The sequence below is a fragment of the Nycticebus coucang genome, chromosome 3 (genome assembly GCF_027406575.1).
Source record: "Nycticebus coucang isolate mNycCou1 chromosome 3, mNycCou1.pri, whole genome shotgun sequence".
In the NCBI taxonomy this organism is placed as follows: domain Eukaryota; kingdom Metazoa; phylum Chordata; class Mammalia; order Primates; family Lorisidae; genus Nycticebus; species Nycticebus coucang.
In genome coordinates, this window is record NC_069782.1 from 71,987,477 (window position 1) to 72,001,088 (window position 13,612).

At 49.5% G+C, this 13,612-nt stretch overlaps 1 protein-coding gene across 2 annotated transcripts in view; it reads right to left on the reverse strand.

Annotated features, from left to right (window-relative positions):
• The window catches only part of LSM4 (LSM4 homolog, U6 small nuclear RNA and mRNA degradation associated), a 31,463-nt gene that overhangs the window by 5,050 nt on the left and 12,801 nt on the right, over positions 1 to 13,612 (reverse strand). The window contains exons 1-3 of one of the 2 annotated variants that reach the window (XM_053582380.1): positions 12,595 to 12,732; positions 5,881 to 5,922; positions 710 to 808 (exon numbers count right to left, since the gene is read on the reverse strand). In XM_053582380.1, the coding sequence (XP_053438355.1) occupies positions 710 to 808; positions 5,881 to 5,922; positions 12,595 to 12,597 (144 nt within the window). In that variant the 5' untranslated portion in view covers positions 12,598 to 12,732. Of the gene's footprint in view, positions 1 to 709; positions 809 to 5,880; positions 5,923 to 12,594; positions 12,733 to 13,612 lie in introns of those variants that run through there. The other variant, XM_053582379.1, reaches the window with a different exon arrangement.

The window sequence follows — 13,612 nt, forward strand, 5'->3', positions numbered from 1 at the left end:
AGGTAGGATCTTGAGGGAGGTGTTACCTTCACCCCATCCCCCTTTCTCACCCTCATTGCTCTGTGGGTCATCTCTAGGTCAGGGCAGACCTGTGATCCTAGGGCAAAGGTGAGCCCATGGGAACTGCCCCATCCCTGCACTGTTCAGCCAGGCACTTCCTGGTTTCAGGCTCTGGCCAGGCAGCTCCTATTCCACAGGCCTCAGCACTGCCCTTGCCCCATGGTGGCCTGAACATCCTGGATGTCCCTCAGCTGAACCATCACAGTCTACACAGCCCCTTTCAGTCTACCAGCAAGAAGGATCAAGCCTCTCCTGGAGTTGGCCATCCCTATCTGTGCATTGGGATTTGGGGGCACAGGAGCCCCCAGGCCTAATTCCCTCCTGGTCAAGGGTGGCACCCACAGACATATAGTGGCAAAGGCCAGCAGAACAGCCTGTCATGGGGGCAAAGTCTAGGGCACTCTGAGGGACTTAGAGGTCTGGCCTGCCCTAACCCCTCCCACAGGCCCAAGAAAGCATCTTCATCCTACTTGGGAGTGAAGACCCTGAATCATAGTAAGTCCCTCAACAAGTGTGCACCTCCCAGCAATGCTGCCCCACGCCAACATCCACCCCCAAAGTCACCTGTGCCGGACGCAGTGTTCTCAAACCACCCTCCTATTGCCCTGCTCTCCTACCGCCCCCCACCCCACAGGCACAGGCCACTCACTCTGGATGTGCAGATCACCTCTCTCAGATTAATGTTCATCCAGTTGTCACAGCTCACCAGGTGTCCATTGTATGTCTCCCCATTTTTGAGCTCCACCAACTGGAAAAAAAAACGGGCCAGAGATCAGCTGTGGCCTCACAGCCCTGCCTTTGAGATGGGCCACGACAGCCTGTGCCTCAGCCTACAAGTGCTCAGGCCCTGAAAATGGCCCCTCTGTACGCTTTGCTGGTGTTGCTAGACTTTCTTACAATAATATTATTCTTTGTGCAATTACATGTGTATTAAAAACACACCAAATGTTTAAAAGAATGGGCAAGATTGTGGCCACTGATTCAGGGTGGTTAGGAGCCAGATAGGTGCCCATTCAATATTCAATATCAGATGTGGAATTGTGGCTTTTGTGGTCCAGAAATGCTTTTCTCTCTCTCTTTTTTTTTTTTTTTGTTGGAGACAGAGTCTCACTTTGTCACCTTTGGTACAATGCTGTGTCATCATAGCTCTCAGCAACCTCAAACTCTTGGGCTCAAGGGATCCTCTCACCTCAGCATCCCAAGTAGCTGGGACTACAGGTGCCCACTACAACACCCAGCTATTTTTAGAGACAAAGTCTCACTTTGGCTCTGGCTGGTCTCGAGCAAGAGTGAGTTCAAGCAATCCACCCGCCTTGGCCTCCCAGAGTACTAGGATTATAGGCGTGAGCCACCGCGCCTGGACCTGTTTTTTCTTTCTTTTTGAGACAGTCTCACTCTGTTACCTTGGGTAGAATGCTATGGCATCATAGCTCACAGTAACCTCAATCTCTTGGACTGAAGCAATCCTCTTGCCTCAGTGTCCTGAGTAGCTAGGACTATAGGCATCTGTCCCGATGCCTGGCTAGTTTTTCTATTTTTAGGAGAGACAGTTTCTTGAGCTTATTCAGGCCGGTCTCAAACTCCTGAGCTCAAGTAATCCACGGGCCTCACCCTCCCAGAGTGCTAGGATTACAGACATGAGCCACCATGCCCCATTTGGAAACACTGCTTTTCATCGAAATATTTACCTATTTTGGCTCAGCACCCACAACTCAGTGGTTAGGGCACTGGCACATGCCACCCAGGGCTGGTGGGTTCAAACCTGGCCTGGGCCTGCTAAAACAACAACAACAACAAAACAGCCAGGAGTTGTGGCAGGCACCTGTAGTCCCACCTATTAGGGACGCTGAGGCAAGAAAACTGCTTGAGCCCAAGAGTTTGAGATTGTGGGCGGCGTGTGTAGCTCAGTGAGTAGGGTGCTGGCCCCATATTCCAAGAATGGCGGGTTCAAACCCAGCCCCAGCCAAACTGCAACAAAAAAATAGCTAGGCATTGTGGCGGACGCCTGTCATCCCAGCTACTCGGGAGGCTGAGGCAAGAGAATCACCTAAGCCCAAGAGCTAGAGGTTGCTATGAGCTGTGATGCCCTAGCACTCTACCGTGGGTGACAAAGTGAGACCCTGTCTCTACAAAAAAAAAAAAAAAAGAGTTTGATGTTGTTCTGAGCTGTGATGCCACAGCACTCTACTGAGGGCAACAGTGAGATTCCGTATTTTCTTTTTCTTTCTTTCTTTTTTTTCAGAGACAGAGTCTCACTTTATCACCCTTGGTAGAGTGCCATGACATCACAGCTCACAGCAACCTCCAACTCCTGGGTTTAGGCGATTCTCTTGCCTCAGCCTCCCAAGTAGCTGGGACTACAGGTGCCTGCCATAACATCTGGCTATTTTTTTTTTGTTGCAGTTTGGCAGGGGCTGGGTTTGAACCCACCACCATCGGTATATGGGGCCGGCGCCCTGCTCACTGAGCCACAGGGGCCGCCCAGTGATATTCTGTCTTAAAAAAAAAAAAAAAAAAAAAAAATTTGCCTTGGCTCCATGTTTGTAGCTCAGGCAGCTCCAGCATATACACCGGAGCTGGCAAGTTCGAATCCAGCCCAGGCCAAAAAATAGCTGGGCATTGTGGCGGGCGCCTATAGTCCCAGCTACTTGGGAGGCTGAGGCAAGAGAATTGTTTGGGCCCAGGAGTTTGAGGTTGCTGTGAGCTGTGACGCCACCGCACTCTACCCAGGGCAATAAATAAATAAAAATTTGCCTATTTTGGTGTATTTTGAGAAAAAGGTAGTACATCATTCCAAAGATATGCTACTGTTAGGAAGAGGATGAGATTTTATTTTCTTTTTTAGAGACAAGGTCTCCCTCTGTCACCCAGGCTGAGTACAGTGGCAAGATCATAGCTCACTGCAGTCTTGAACTCCTGGGCTCAAGCAATCCTCCCACCTTAGCCTTCCAAGTAGTTGGGAACTACATAGGCATATACCACCATGCCTGGCTAATTTTAAAATTTTTGTACTGGGGGCAGTGGCTCAGTGAGTAGGGCACCGGCCCCATATACTGAGTGTGGCAGGTTCTAACCCGGCCCTGGCCAAACTGCAACAAAAAAATAGCCGGGTGTTGTGGCGGGCACCTGTAGTCCCAGCTATTTGGGAGGCTGAGGCAAAAGAATTGCTTAAGCCCAAAAGTTTGGGGCGGAGCCTATGGCTCAAAGGAGTAGGGCGACGGCCTCATATGCCGGAGTTGGCGGGTTCAAACCCGGCCCCGGGAAAACTGCAAAAATAAATAAATAAATCAATAAAATAAAATTTTTTAGTGAATGATGCCCCATGAATATATCAATGTACACAGCTATGATTTAATAAAAAAAAAAAAAAATTTTTGTACAGATAGAGTCTCTCTATATCACCCAGGCTGATCTTAAACTGGGTTCAAGCAATCCTCCCACCTCAGCCTTCCACAGTGCAAAGATTACAGCCTTGAGCTACCACACTTGGCCAAGGCTGAGATTATAAAAAGAATCAACTTAGGTATCTGCCTAAGAGAAATGAAGAAATAAATCCATGCAAAATGCGTGTACAAATGTTTGCAGTGGCACTATTCACAACTGCAAAAAAGTCGAAATGTCCATCAGTGGATGAACAGATAAAATGTGATTTATACCCATACAAAGGAGTATCATTTAGCCAAAAGGAATGAAGCACTGACATGTGCTACAATGTGGCTGAACCTCATGAACATGGCTGAAACATCATGCTGAGTGAAAAAAGCAGACACAGAAGACCACAGATTCTACCTTCACATTCATGGTCAATCTCCAGAACAGGTAAATCTCCACAAACAGAGAGCAAATTTATGGTTGTCAGCAGCTGAGAGAGGGGGAATAGGAAGTGACTACTGATGTAGTCTCCTTTTGGGGTGATGGAAGTGCTCCGGAACTAGATAGAGGAGGTGGCTGTATGACACTGTGATTGTACTAAATGTCACTGCATTGTGAGCTTTGAAACGGCCCAATTGTATGGTGAATTGTATCTGGGACAAAAAAATATTTTTTTTTTTTAGAAACAAGGTCTCACTTTGTCACCCTCGGTACAGTGCTATGGTGTTACAGCTCACAGCAACCTCCAGCTCTTGGGCTTAGGCGATTCCCTTGCTTCAGCCTCCCAAGCAGTTGGGACTACAGGCACCCGCCACAACGCCCGGGCTATTTTTGTTGTTGTTGTTGCAGTTTGGCGAGGGTTAGGTTTGAACCCCCCACCCTGGGTATATGGGTCCAGCACCCTACTCACTAAGCCACAGGTGTCACCCCAAAAAAAAGAACTTAAGAAAAGGAAACAGAGGCCAGGCACGGTAGCTCACATCCATAATCCTAGCACTCTGGAAGGCTGAGGTGGGAGGATTGCTTGAGGTCAGGGGTTCAAGACCAGCTTGCGCCGAGAGTGAAAACCCCATTTCTACTAAAATAAGAAAAAAAATAGCTAGGCATTGTGGTGGGTACCTGTAGTCCCAGCTACTTGGGAGGCTGAGGCAGGAGGATCCTTTCAGCCAAGGAGTTTGAGCTATTAGCTAGTCTAATGACACAGCCTGGGCAACAGAGTGAGACTCTCTCTTTAAAAACAAAAACAACAAACACACATACACACACACAGAACAATGATGGATGTGGACAGATGCCACACTATATGATTAAGGATAAAGTAGTACCCACCAACAGTGTATAGGATATTATATGATCTCATTCACGTTTAAAGTTACATTCACGGCTCGGCACCTGTGGCTCAAGCGGCTAAGGCACCAGCCACATACACCTGAGCTGGCGGGTTCAAATCCAGCCCAGGCCGGCCAAGCAACAATGACGGCTGCAACCAAAAAATAGCCGGGCGTTGTGGCGGGTGCCTGTAGTCCCAGCTACTTGGGAGGCGGAGACAGGAGACTCGCTTGAGTCCAAGAGCTGGAGGTTGCTGTGAGCTGTGATGTCACAGCACTCTACCCAGGGCAACAGCTTAAGGCTCTATCTCAAAATAAATAAATAAATAAAGTTACATTCACATCTGCACTCATATTGAATGTCTGGATGTGGTTGCTGGGAAGATGAATGAAGGGGTTTCTACTTTCATCTATCTCTAGGGTTTGTAATTTTTTTTCTTTTTTTTTTTCTGAGACAGTCTTTTTTTTTGTTTTGTTTTGTTTTTTGTTTTTGGCCGGGGCTAGGTTTGAACCCGCCACCTCCAGCATATGGGACCAGCGCCCTACTCCTTGAACCACAGGTGCTGCCCATGAGATAGTCTTAACTATCACCCTGGGTAAAGTGCCGTAGCAGCTCACAGCAACCTCATACTCCTGGGTTTAAGCGATTCTCTTACCTCAACCTCCCAAGAAGCTGGGATTACAGGTGCCTGACACAACACCCGGCCATTTTTTGGTTGCAGTTGTCATTGTTGTTAAGGGGGCCCAGGCTAGATTCAAACCTGCCAGCTCCGGTGTATGTGGCTGGTGCCACAGCCGCTTGAGCTATAGGTGCTGAGCCTGGTTTGTAATTTTTGTTGTTCTTGTTTAGCAGGCCCAGGCCCAGTTCAAATCTGCACTCTAACCAATGAGGTACAGATGCCCGCCCAGGGGTTTGTAATTTTTAATAAGCATATATTACTTTTACAAGCACCAGAAATGACACAGGTCTGGCCATGTTGTGGAGGGAGGAGAATAAGCTGCTGTGTTTGGTGGACAGTCAGAAAACAACCAGGAAGCCCTCCGCCTAGGGTATCCCTGCCCCTCTGACGAGGCCTGTCCCCTCTCTGAAATATGCTGTCTTAGACTGGTACATACTCACCATGGGGTGATTCTGAGCAGTCTTCAGCAGTGACAAGGGAAGCTGAAAGACAAACAAAGCCTTGTGATATGTCTGACCAGCACCTGGGAGCTCTGCCCTCAGGGAGGGGCTGGGGTCGTTACATGGTCCTGGAGGCACAGAAGCATGGATGGCTCACCAAAAATTCTGTCTTCTTACTGTGCCCGACCCCAGAACACACTTGCCTCCCTGACAAGGAAAGTAAGCCTCATATACCTTCTTTCCTCCCAGAGATAATGGCTGCCACCTGGTCTTGGAGCTGACCATTTTTGGTCCTTTTTCTTTTTTTTTCCTTTTCAGACAGTGTCTATCTAGTTTTGTCACCTAGAATACAGTGCAGTGGCAGCATCATAGCTTACTACACCCTCAAACTCAAGTGATCTTCCTGCCTCAGCCTACTGAGTAGCTGGGACTAAATAAGCATGCATTACCTAGCTAATTTTTATATTTTCTGTAGAGATGGGGTCTTGCTCTTGCTCAGGCTGGTCTCAAACTCCTTACCTCAAGCAGCTGGGACTACAGGCCGAGGTGCTTGGGAGGGTGTTGTGGCAGGCGCCTGTAATCCCAGCTACTTGGGAGGCTGAGGTAAGAGAATCACTTAAATCCAAGAGTATGAGGTTGCTGTGAGGTGTGATGCCACAGCACTTTACCCAGGGCATTAGCTTGAGACTCTGTCTCAAAAAAAAAAAAAAAGCCAGGCTCTTGCTTTGGCTTCCCAAAGTGCTACTATTACAGGTATGAGACACTGCTTCTAGCCTCCAGTCAATTCCTTACAACTCATGCTTCAAACATCCATACCTTGACACAACAGAGCATCATTCTCCATGTTTCTAGATAGCATCACAATACAAGTCCTTCTGCCATTTGCACTTTACACTCAACTGGAGTCTCTGAGATGTCTCCACAATGGCGAGGATAGTATGGAATTGAGGATATTATGGCTTGGAGACTAAGGAGCTTGCCCAGCACTATAAAGCTAGGTGGAGAGAAAGCCTGGCTTGGCTATGTCTGTCGGGAGCCAGCATAAGCCCTGGCCTCAGAAGGTAGTCTCAAAAGAGAAGCCCATGGCTTGGCGCCTGTGGCTCAAGTGGCTAAGGCGCCAGCCACATACACCTGAGCTGGCCGGTTTGAATCTAGCCTGGGCCCACCAAACAATGATGGCTGCAACAAAAAATAGCCAGGCCTTGTGGCGGGTGCCTATAGTACCAGCTACTTGGGAGGCAGAGGCAGGCAAATCGCTTAAGCCCAGAAGTTGTAGGTTGCTGTGAACTGTGATGCCACAGCACATCTCCCCAGGGTGACAGCTTGAGGCTCTGTCTCAAAAAAAAAAAAAGAGAGAGAGAAGCCCAGGCCCCACTAGGAAGTCAACCCCAGTCTGAGGTGGCTGCATCTGGGCTGGATTTTCAAAGACAGAAGGTCACCAGGAGAAGAAAGAAATATTCTAGAAAGAGTCTGGTTTTCAAAAGCAATGCCAGATAAAGGATAGAGGCTTTATTTATTTATTTTAGAAACAGAGTCTCACTTTGTCACCCTCAGTAGTGTGCCGTGGTGTCACAGCTCATAGCAATCTCCAACTCCTGGGCTTAGGTGATTCTCTTGCCTCAGCCTACCAAGTAGCTGGGTCTACCGGCGCCTGCCATAACATCTGGCTATTTTTTTTTGTTACAGTTTGGCCAAGGCCGGGTTTGAACCCACCACCCTCGGTATATGGGGCCGGCATTTTACTCACTGAGCCACAGGTGCCTCCCTTATTTTTTTATTTTTTAGACAGAGCTTCACTTTATTACCCTTGGTAGAGTGCTGTAGCATCACAGCTCACAGCAACCTCCAACTCCTAGGCTTGGTGACTCTTTTGCCTCAGCCTCCTGAGTAGCTGGGACTATAGGCGCCCGCCACAACACCCGGCTATTTTTTTTTTTTTTTTGTAGAGACAGTCTCACCTTATTGCCCTTGGTAGAGTGCCGTGCCTTCACAGCAACCCCCAGCTCCTGGGCTTAAGGCAATTCTCTTGCCTCAGCCTCCCCAGTAGCTGGGACCACAGGTGCCCCCCACAACACCCAGCTATTTTTTGTTGCAGTTTGGCTGGAGCTGGGTTTGAACCCGCCACCCTCGGCATATGGGGTCAGTGCCCTACTCACTGACCCACAGGCACCGCCCACACCTGGCTATTTTTTGTTGCAGTTTAGTCGGGCGGGGTTCACCATCCTCAGTATATGGGGCTGGCGCCCTACCCGCCGGGCCACAGGCGCCACCCTTTTTTAAAATTTTTTTTGTGAGACACAGTCTCAAGCTGTTGCCCTGGGTAGAGTGCCATAGCATCACAGCTCATAGCAACCTCAAATTTTTGGGCTTAAGTGATTCCCCTGACTTAGCCTCCCGAGTAGCTGGGACTACAGACGCCTGCCACAACGCCCAGCTATTTTTTTTTTTTTCTGGTTGCAGTTGTCAGTGTTGCTTAGCAGGCCCAGGTGGGATTCAAACCGGTATATGTGGTTGGTGCCCTGCAGACTGAGCTACAGGCGCCACCCAGGATGGAGTCTTTAAAAGCTCACCCAGGCAAGGCAAGTTTTCAAGACTTTTTTTTTTGAGACAGAGTCTCACTCTGTCACCCTGAGTACAGTGCTATGGCATCACCACTCATAGCAACCTCAAACTCTTGGGCTGAAGGGATCCTCCTGCCTCAGCCTCCCAAGTTCCTGGGACTACAGGTATGTGCCACCATGCTCACCCATTTTTCTCCCGTATTTTTTTTTTTTTTTTGGTAGAGACAGAGTCTCACTTTATTGCCCTCAGTAGAGTGCTGTGGCGTCACACAGCTCACTGCAACCTCCAGTTCCTGGGCTTAGGCAATTCTCTTGCCTTAGCCTCCCAAGTAGCTGGGACTACAGGTGCCTGCCATAACACCCGGCTATTTTTTTGTTGCAGTTTGGCCAGGGCCAGGATTGAACCTGTCACCCTTGGTATATGGGGCCAGCGCCCTACTCACTGAGCCACAGGCACCACCCTTTTCCCCCTATTTTTAATAGAGACAGGATCTCACTTTTACTCAGGCTGGTCTTGAACTCCTGAGCTCCAGCAATCCACCTGCCTCAGCTTCTCAGAGTGCTAGGATTACAGGCACGAGCCACCATGCCTGGCCTCAAGATATTTCTTTTTCTATCATTACTAAAATTTTCTTTTTTTTTTGAGACAGAGTCTCACTTTCTCATCCTTGGTAGAGTGCTGTGGGTTTGCAGCTCACAGCAACCTCAAACTCTTAGGCTTAAGCAATTCTCTAGCCTCAACCTCCCAAGTAGCTGGGACTACAAGTACCTGCCACAATGGCTGGCTATTTTTTACAGACGGGGGTCTTGCTCTTGTTCAGGCTGGTCTAGAACCTGTAAGCTCAGGCAATGTCCCCCACCTCTGCTTCCCAAGTGCTGGGATTATAGGCATGAGCCACCAAGCCCAGCCTAAACTTTCTTATGATAAATATGTAATATGTTTTTTTTTACTAGCTACTATACTAATAAGGATAATATACAGTATTTTCATAACTAAGAAAAAAATCAGCTTTCATTTTCAAAACACAAAAGTAAGACCTATACACTGGGGGCTGCCTTGGGTTTCAGGAAAGAAGGGTGACTCAGGTGGCAGTGCATGGGTCCAGGGTCCAACATCACAACCATTCCAGAATTTCCATGAGAAAGATTCCAGCATGAAGGGGCCCTGAAGACAAGAAACTGCCCCAACAAGGAGGCTTTGCCCCACCTGGCGACTTTGGAATTCCAGTTGGCCCTTACCCCAGAAGCCTTTTCAAGGGAGTCCTGGTTCCCCCCACCAATCCATAGGGTAGCTGCTTCTCTAGGGGCCGTGAACCTAAAGGCCTCTAAGTAGTCTGGAAGTGGCCCTCACCCCCCAGGGAGTGTCTTCCCCATAAAAGGAAGGGACTGGGGAGGGAATCCTGCGTCCCATAGGCTCATCCTGACAACAGATGGGGAGGTCAGTGACGGCAGGAAGCCAGGCCCAAGTCCACTTCCTGCACTGGCTTCCTGGAAAGGCCAGATAAGGAGGCGAAGGGGCCACGCGGTAAAAGGTGGGCTGCTCTAAAAGGCAGCAGGAAGCAGTGGGCAGGCGGGGCCCAACCTGCAGGCTCCTACTTTCTTGTTTAGAATGCAGGAGGGCCCAAATGCACTGAACCTAAAATGGCACAAGAGGCCCAGGCCTCGGTCGCCATTTACTGTGCCGAAACCATGGGTTTTTCTCCGAATGTCCACAATGGGAATCTGGACCCAAAGGCAGGAGACACCTTGGCCATGTTTCCACATTGCCAGAGCAGAGGCAGGGGTCAGGCTAGCTCTTAAAGGCAAGAATGAAGATGGACTCAGAGTCTAAGTCCATTCATTCTGCAGATGAGGCATGGGCACCCCTAGCAGGAGGAACCTGCCCAAGGATACAGAGCAAAACCCTGTCAAAGCCGCCCAGAGGCTGACACGTCCTGTTAGCAGGTAACCAGCAGACACACCTTCCACACCAACGACAGCCCCTTTCAGGCCACTACTTTGTCCCAGACACGAGGAGCACAGTCCAGGAGGACTGGACCCACAGCCACCTCAGCTGCCACTGGCAGTTTCCCATCCACAAAGCAACAGATAAAACACCTAAGACAGAAAGGACCACCTCAGTCTCACTCACAACCCTCCCAGGTGAGCCAGGGCCAGGCCTGAGAGGCTCCAGCCACACTGGCTGACACACCCATTCCTGTCACCTGACCTTTGCCCTGCTACTGCCTCCATCAGGGGTGCCCTTCCCAGAGACCTTCCCATTGCTGGTGGCTGCTAAAACCGCACCTCCCTCGGCCAGGCCCTCTTAATGGCCACCCTCTGCTGCATAGCTGTTTGTTTACATTATAGGATGTAGCCAGTCTCTAATTACCTTGTTTATTTATTACCTGTCTCCCCGGCTAGACTGGAAAACTCAAGGTGGGTGTGGACTTTGTCCCTTGTCAAGCACAGGGCCAGGCACATGAGACTTGGTCAATATTTGCTGAATCAACACACAAGAGAAATGCATATGCCACCCAGGGAGGCACTTGGGGCAGGCAGAATATGGGCCCCATCCCACAGGTAAGGAAAGAAGAGGCTCAGATTAGAAGTGGCATTGAGACAAGAAGCAGCCAAGCTCCCAGGCCAAGGCCCTCCAGGGATGCAAAGGCCTAGACCATACTCTTTCTCCAAACTGTGCAGGAGAAAAAGGGCAGAGGAAGAAGTGGTTCCTCAAAATCTTAAAAATCATCAAAGTGCCAACAGAGATGGGAGGTCAGCCAGCCTGTTCAGGAGGAGACAGGTCTATCTGGACCTGGGAGTTACAAGAGATTCAGGAAAGAGAATTCCTTTCTCTTGGTTTTCTTAAAGCATCTGGGATCTAGTCCTCAGATCTAGACCAATCAAGGATTGAAGACAATGATTCCCAACTCATGAAGCCTTCCAGTACACCCCACCCCCACTGCAAACCCAGGCCACTCCTCTGGTATGCTCTGACCACAAGAAACTAGAAATGTGTCCTGTCATGCCTTGTCTACTCCTCCAGGAATGTTCTGGATAGCTAGGATTTAGGGACTCTGGATGTTCAGGAGACAAGAACAGGCTGAATGAATGAGTCCAAACTTCACCCAGGCACTGTTCTACACACTGGACTATTCTGAGGATGAAACCAGTCTCCACAAAGCTTGACACAGAGATGGATCCTTCCAGTTCTACCTATCTTAGCATGCCAACTCTGCTCTCCTGGTTTGCAGCAGAGAGGGACAGGCTCTTCTCTGAATCCCTGCACCAACCTGCAGGATTTAGCACTAAATCCTCAGTAATTCTCAACTACGAGAAACCTGTAGGTATCCCTTGGGAGTCCTCCTGGTTCCGGAGCCCTCTGCCTCAGAGTGAGTCTAGAAGTTGCTTCCCCACCAGGGGCCTTGGTTTCTTTCCCTAAAAACAGAAGGGCTGGATGCTGATGGGCCAGGAGGCTTCCATCTCTGAATAACTGTTTCTCTATCTATTTTCTGGGGACACTGGCACCCCCCCCAATCCAGACCCAGAACTTCCACAACTGTGAATGGCATGGCTCTAGAGAAGGGCCCACGCCTCTATTTTTCCTTCTGTATACTGGGAAGATGAACTTCGTCCACTCCTGGCTCGAAATAATCCCTTTCCCTAGAACAACAGGCTATGTGACCCAGGGAGAAACAACTCCCCTCTCTGGTTCTGCTTTTCAGCCAGTAAACGAGAGGTCTAGGAGGCTGTGCTGCTAATACTCTAAGCACCTTGCAAGACTTGAAATTCCCCAACCCGGCTTAGTTTTAGATTTCAGACCAGACCCCTACTTTCCAGCGCCCCAGCTTATCAAGCTATGGGCCGGATGTTCTCAGAGCCCCCTCACTGCAGAAAACACGCTCTGCTGCGTTTGGCAGCTTTCCTCCCTTTCTATGTCAGTTTCCTCGCTTGCAAAATGGGAAGACTAAGGCAGGCAGGCTAGGCCGTTATAATATATGATTTATACGTGTGGCGTCCCGGTAAAGCCACCTGTTGTCTTCGGCCTCAGTTTCCCCAGCTCGCGCCCGGAGGCGGGACTCAAGGCTCTGATTGCATGTTTCCCCCGCGCCACCCCAGCTCCTAGCGCTGGCCCCTTTCTCCTGGTGAGACCCCACTGTTGCACTGCCCTCACCATGATGTCGGCGGGGACCAAAGCCTCCGGCCACTTCCGCCGCTGCCGCAGCTCACGCTCCTGCCTGTGGCCGCCGCTCTGCGCGCCACTAGGCCAAAAATGAGTGGCAGAGACGCGAGCCAGTCAGAGGGGGGCTCCAGGAACCAACAACCAAACCGCGCGGAGTAGGGCGGGGCCTTCTGGGCAGGAGCGGAGGGGCGGGCCGTGTTCCTGATGAAGGAACACTGGAAAGAGTCGTAAAGTGCCGCGGTATGAAATGCAAAAGAGGGCGGGAGCACGCGTTAGGGCAGGATGCATCGTGGGTAAGGACGCATGCGCAGTTCCTTTCCTGGTTCTTTCCAGACTTTCCAGGACTCTTGTGGTCGAAGCCGGTTAATTCCTCCGGTTTGTATTAGGGAGAAAGGGCGGAGAGAAAAACCAAGGCCTCGTGGTTATTTGGCTCCTAGTCTTCTGATTCTTGTTATTGTGGTTGGTAATTTTCCAGGGCACGTCTTTTGGTAGGTTGGAATCCTCACTGCTCCTCAATTTGCCCCGTGTAAAACCTGTCATAATAGTGTACCCTAAAAGGTTGACGATATGAGCGAAACTGTGTAAAAGCCCTTAAAACAGCGCCTGGAACATAACAAATTCTTAAGACATGGGCATGCAACAGATCTTTATTGTGGACCTATATACTATGTGCTGCTTCTGTTCACGGAACAAAATAGAAAACTCTCCAAGCCCTTCTGAGGCTCGGGAGTCTGTCAAAGAGACGGTAAACAAAATAAATAGGCAAATGTATTAGTTTTCTAAGGCTGCTGTAACAAATAGCCACAAACTGAAGGGTTTAAAACAACAGAACTTAGTTTTCTTACCTTTCAGGAGACCAGAAGTTAAAAATCAAAATCAGAGTATCAGTAGGGTTGGCTCCCTCTGGAGACTCTGAGGGACAATCTGTTCCATGCCTCTCTAAGGACTTTTCTTTTTTTTTGAGACAGAGTCTCACTCTTGCCCTGAGTAGAGTGCTGTGGCATCATTA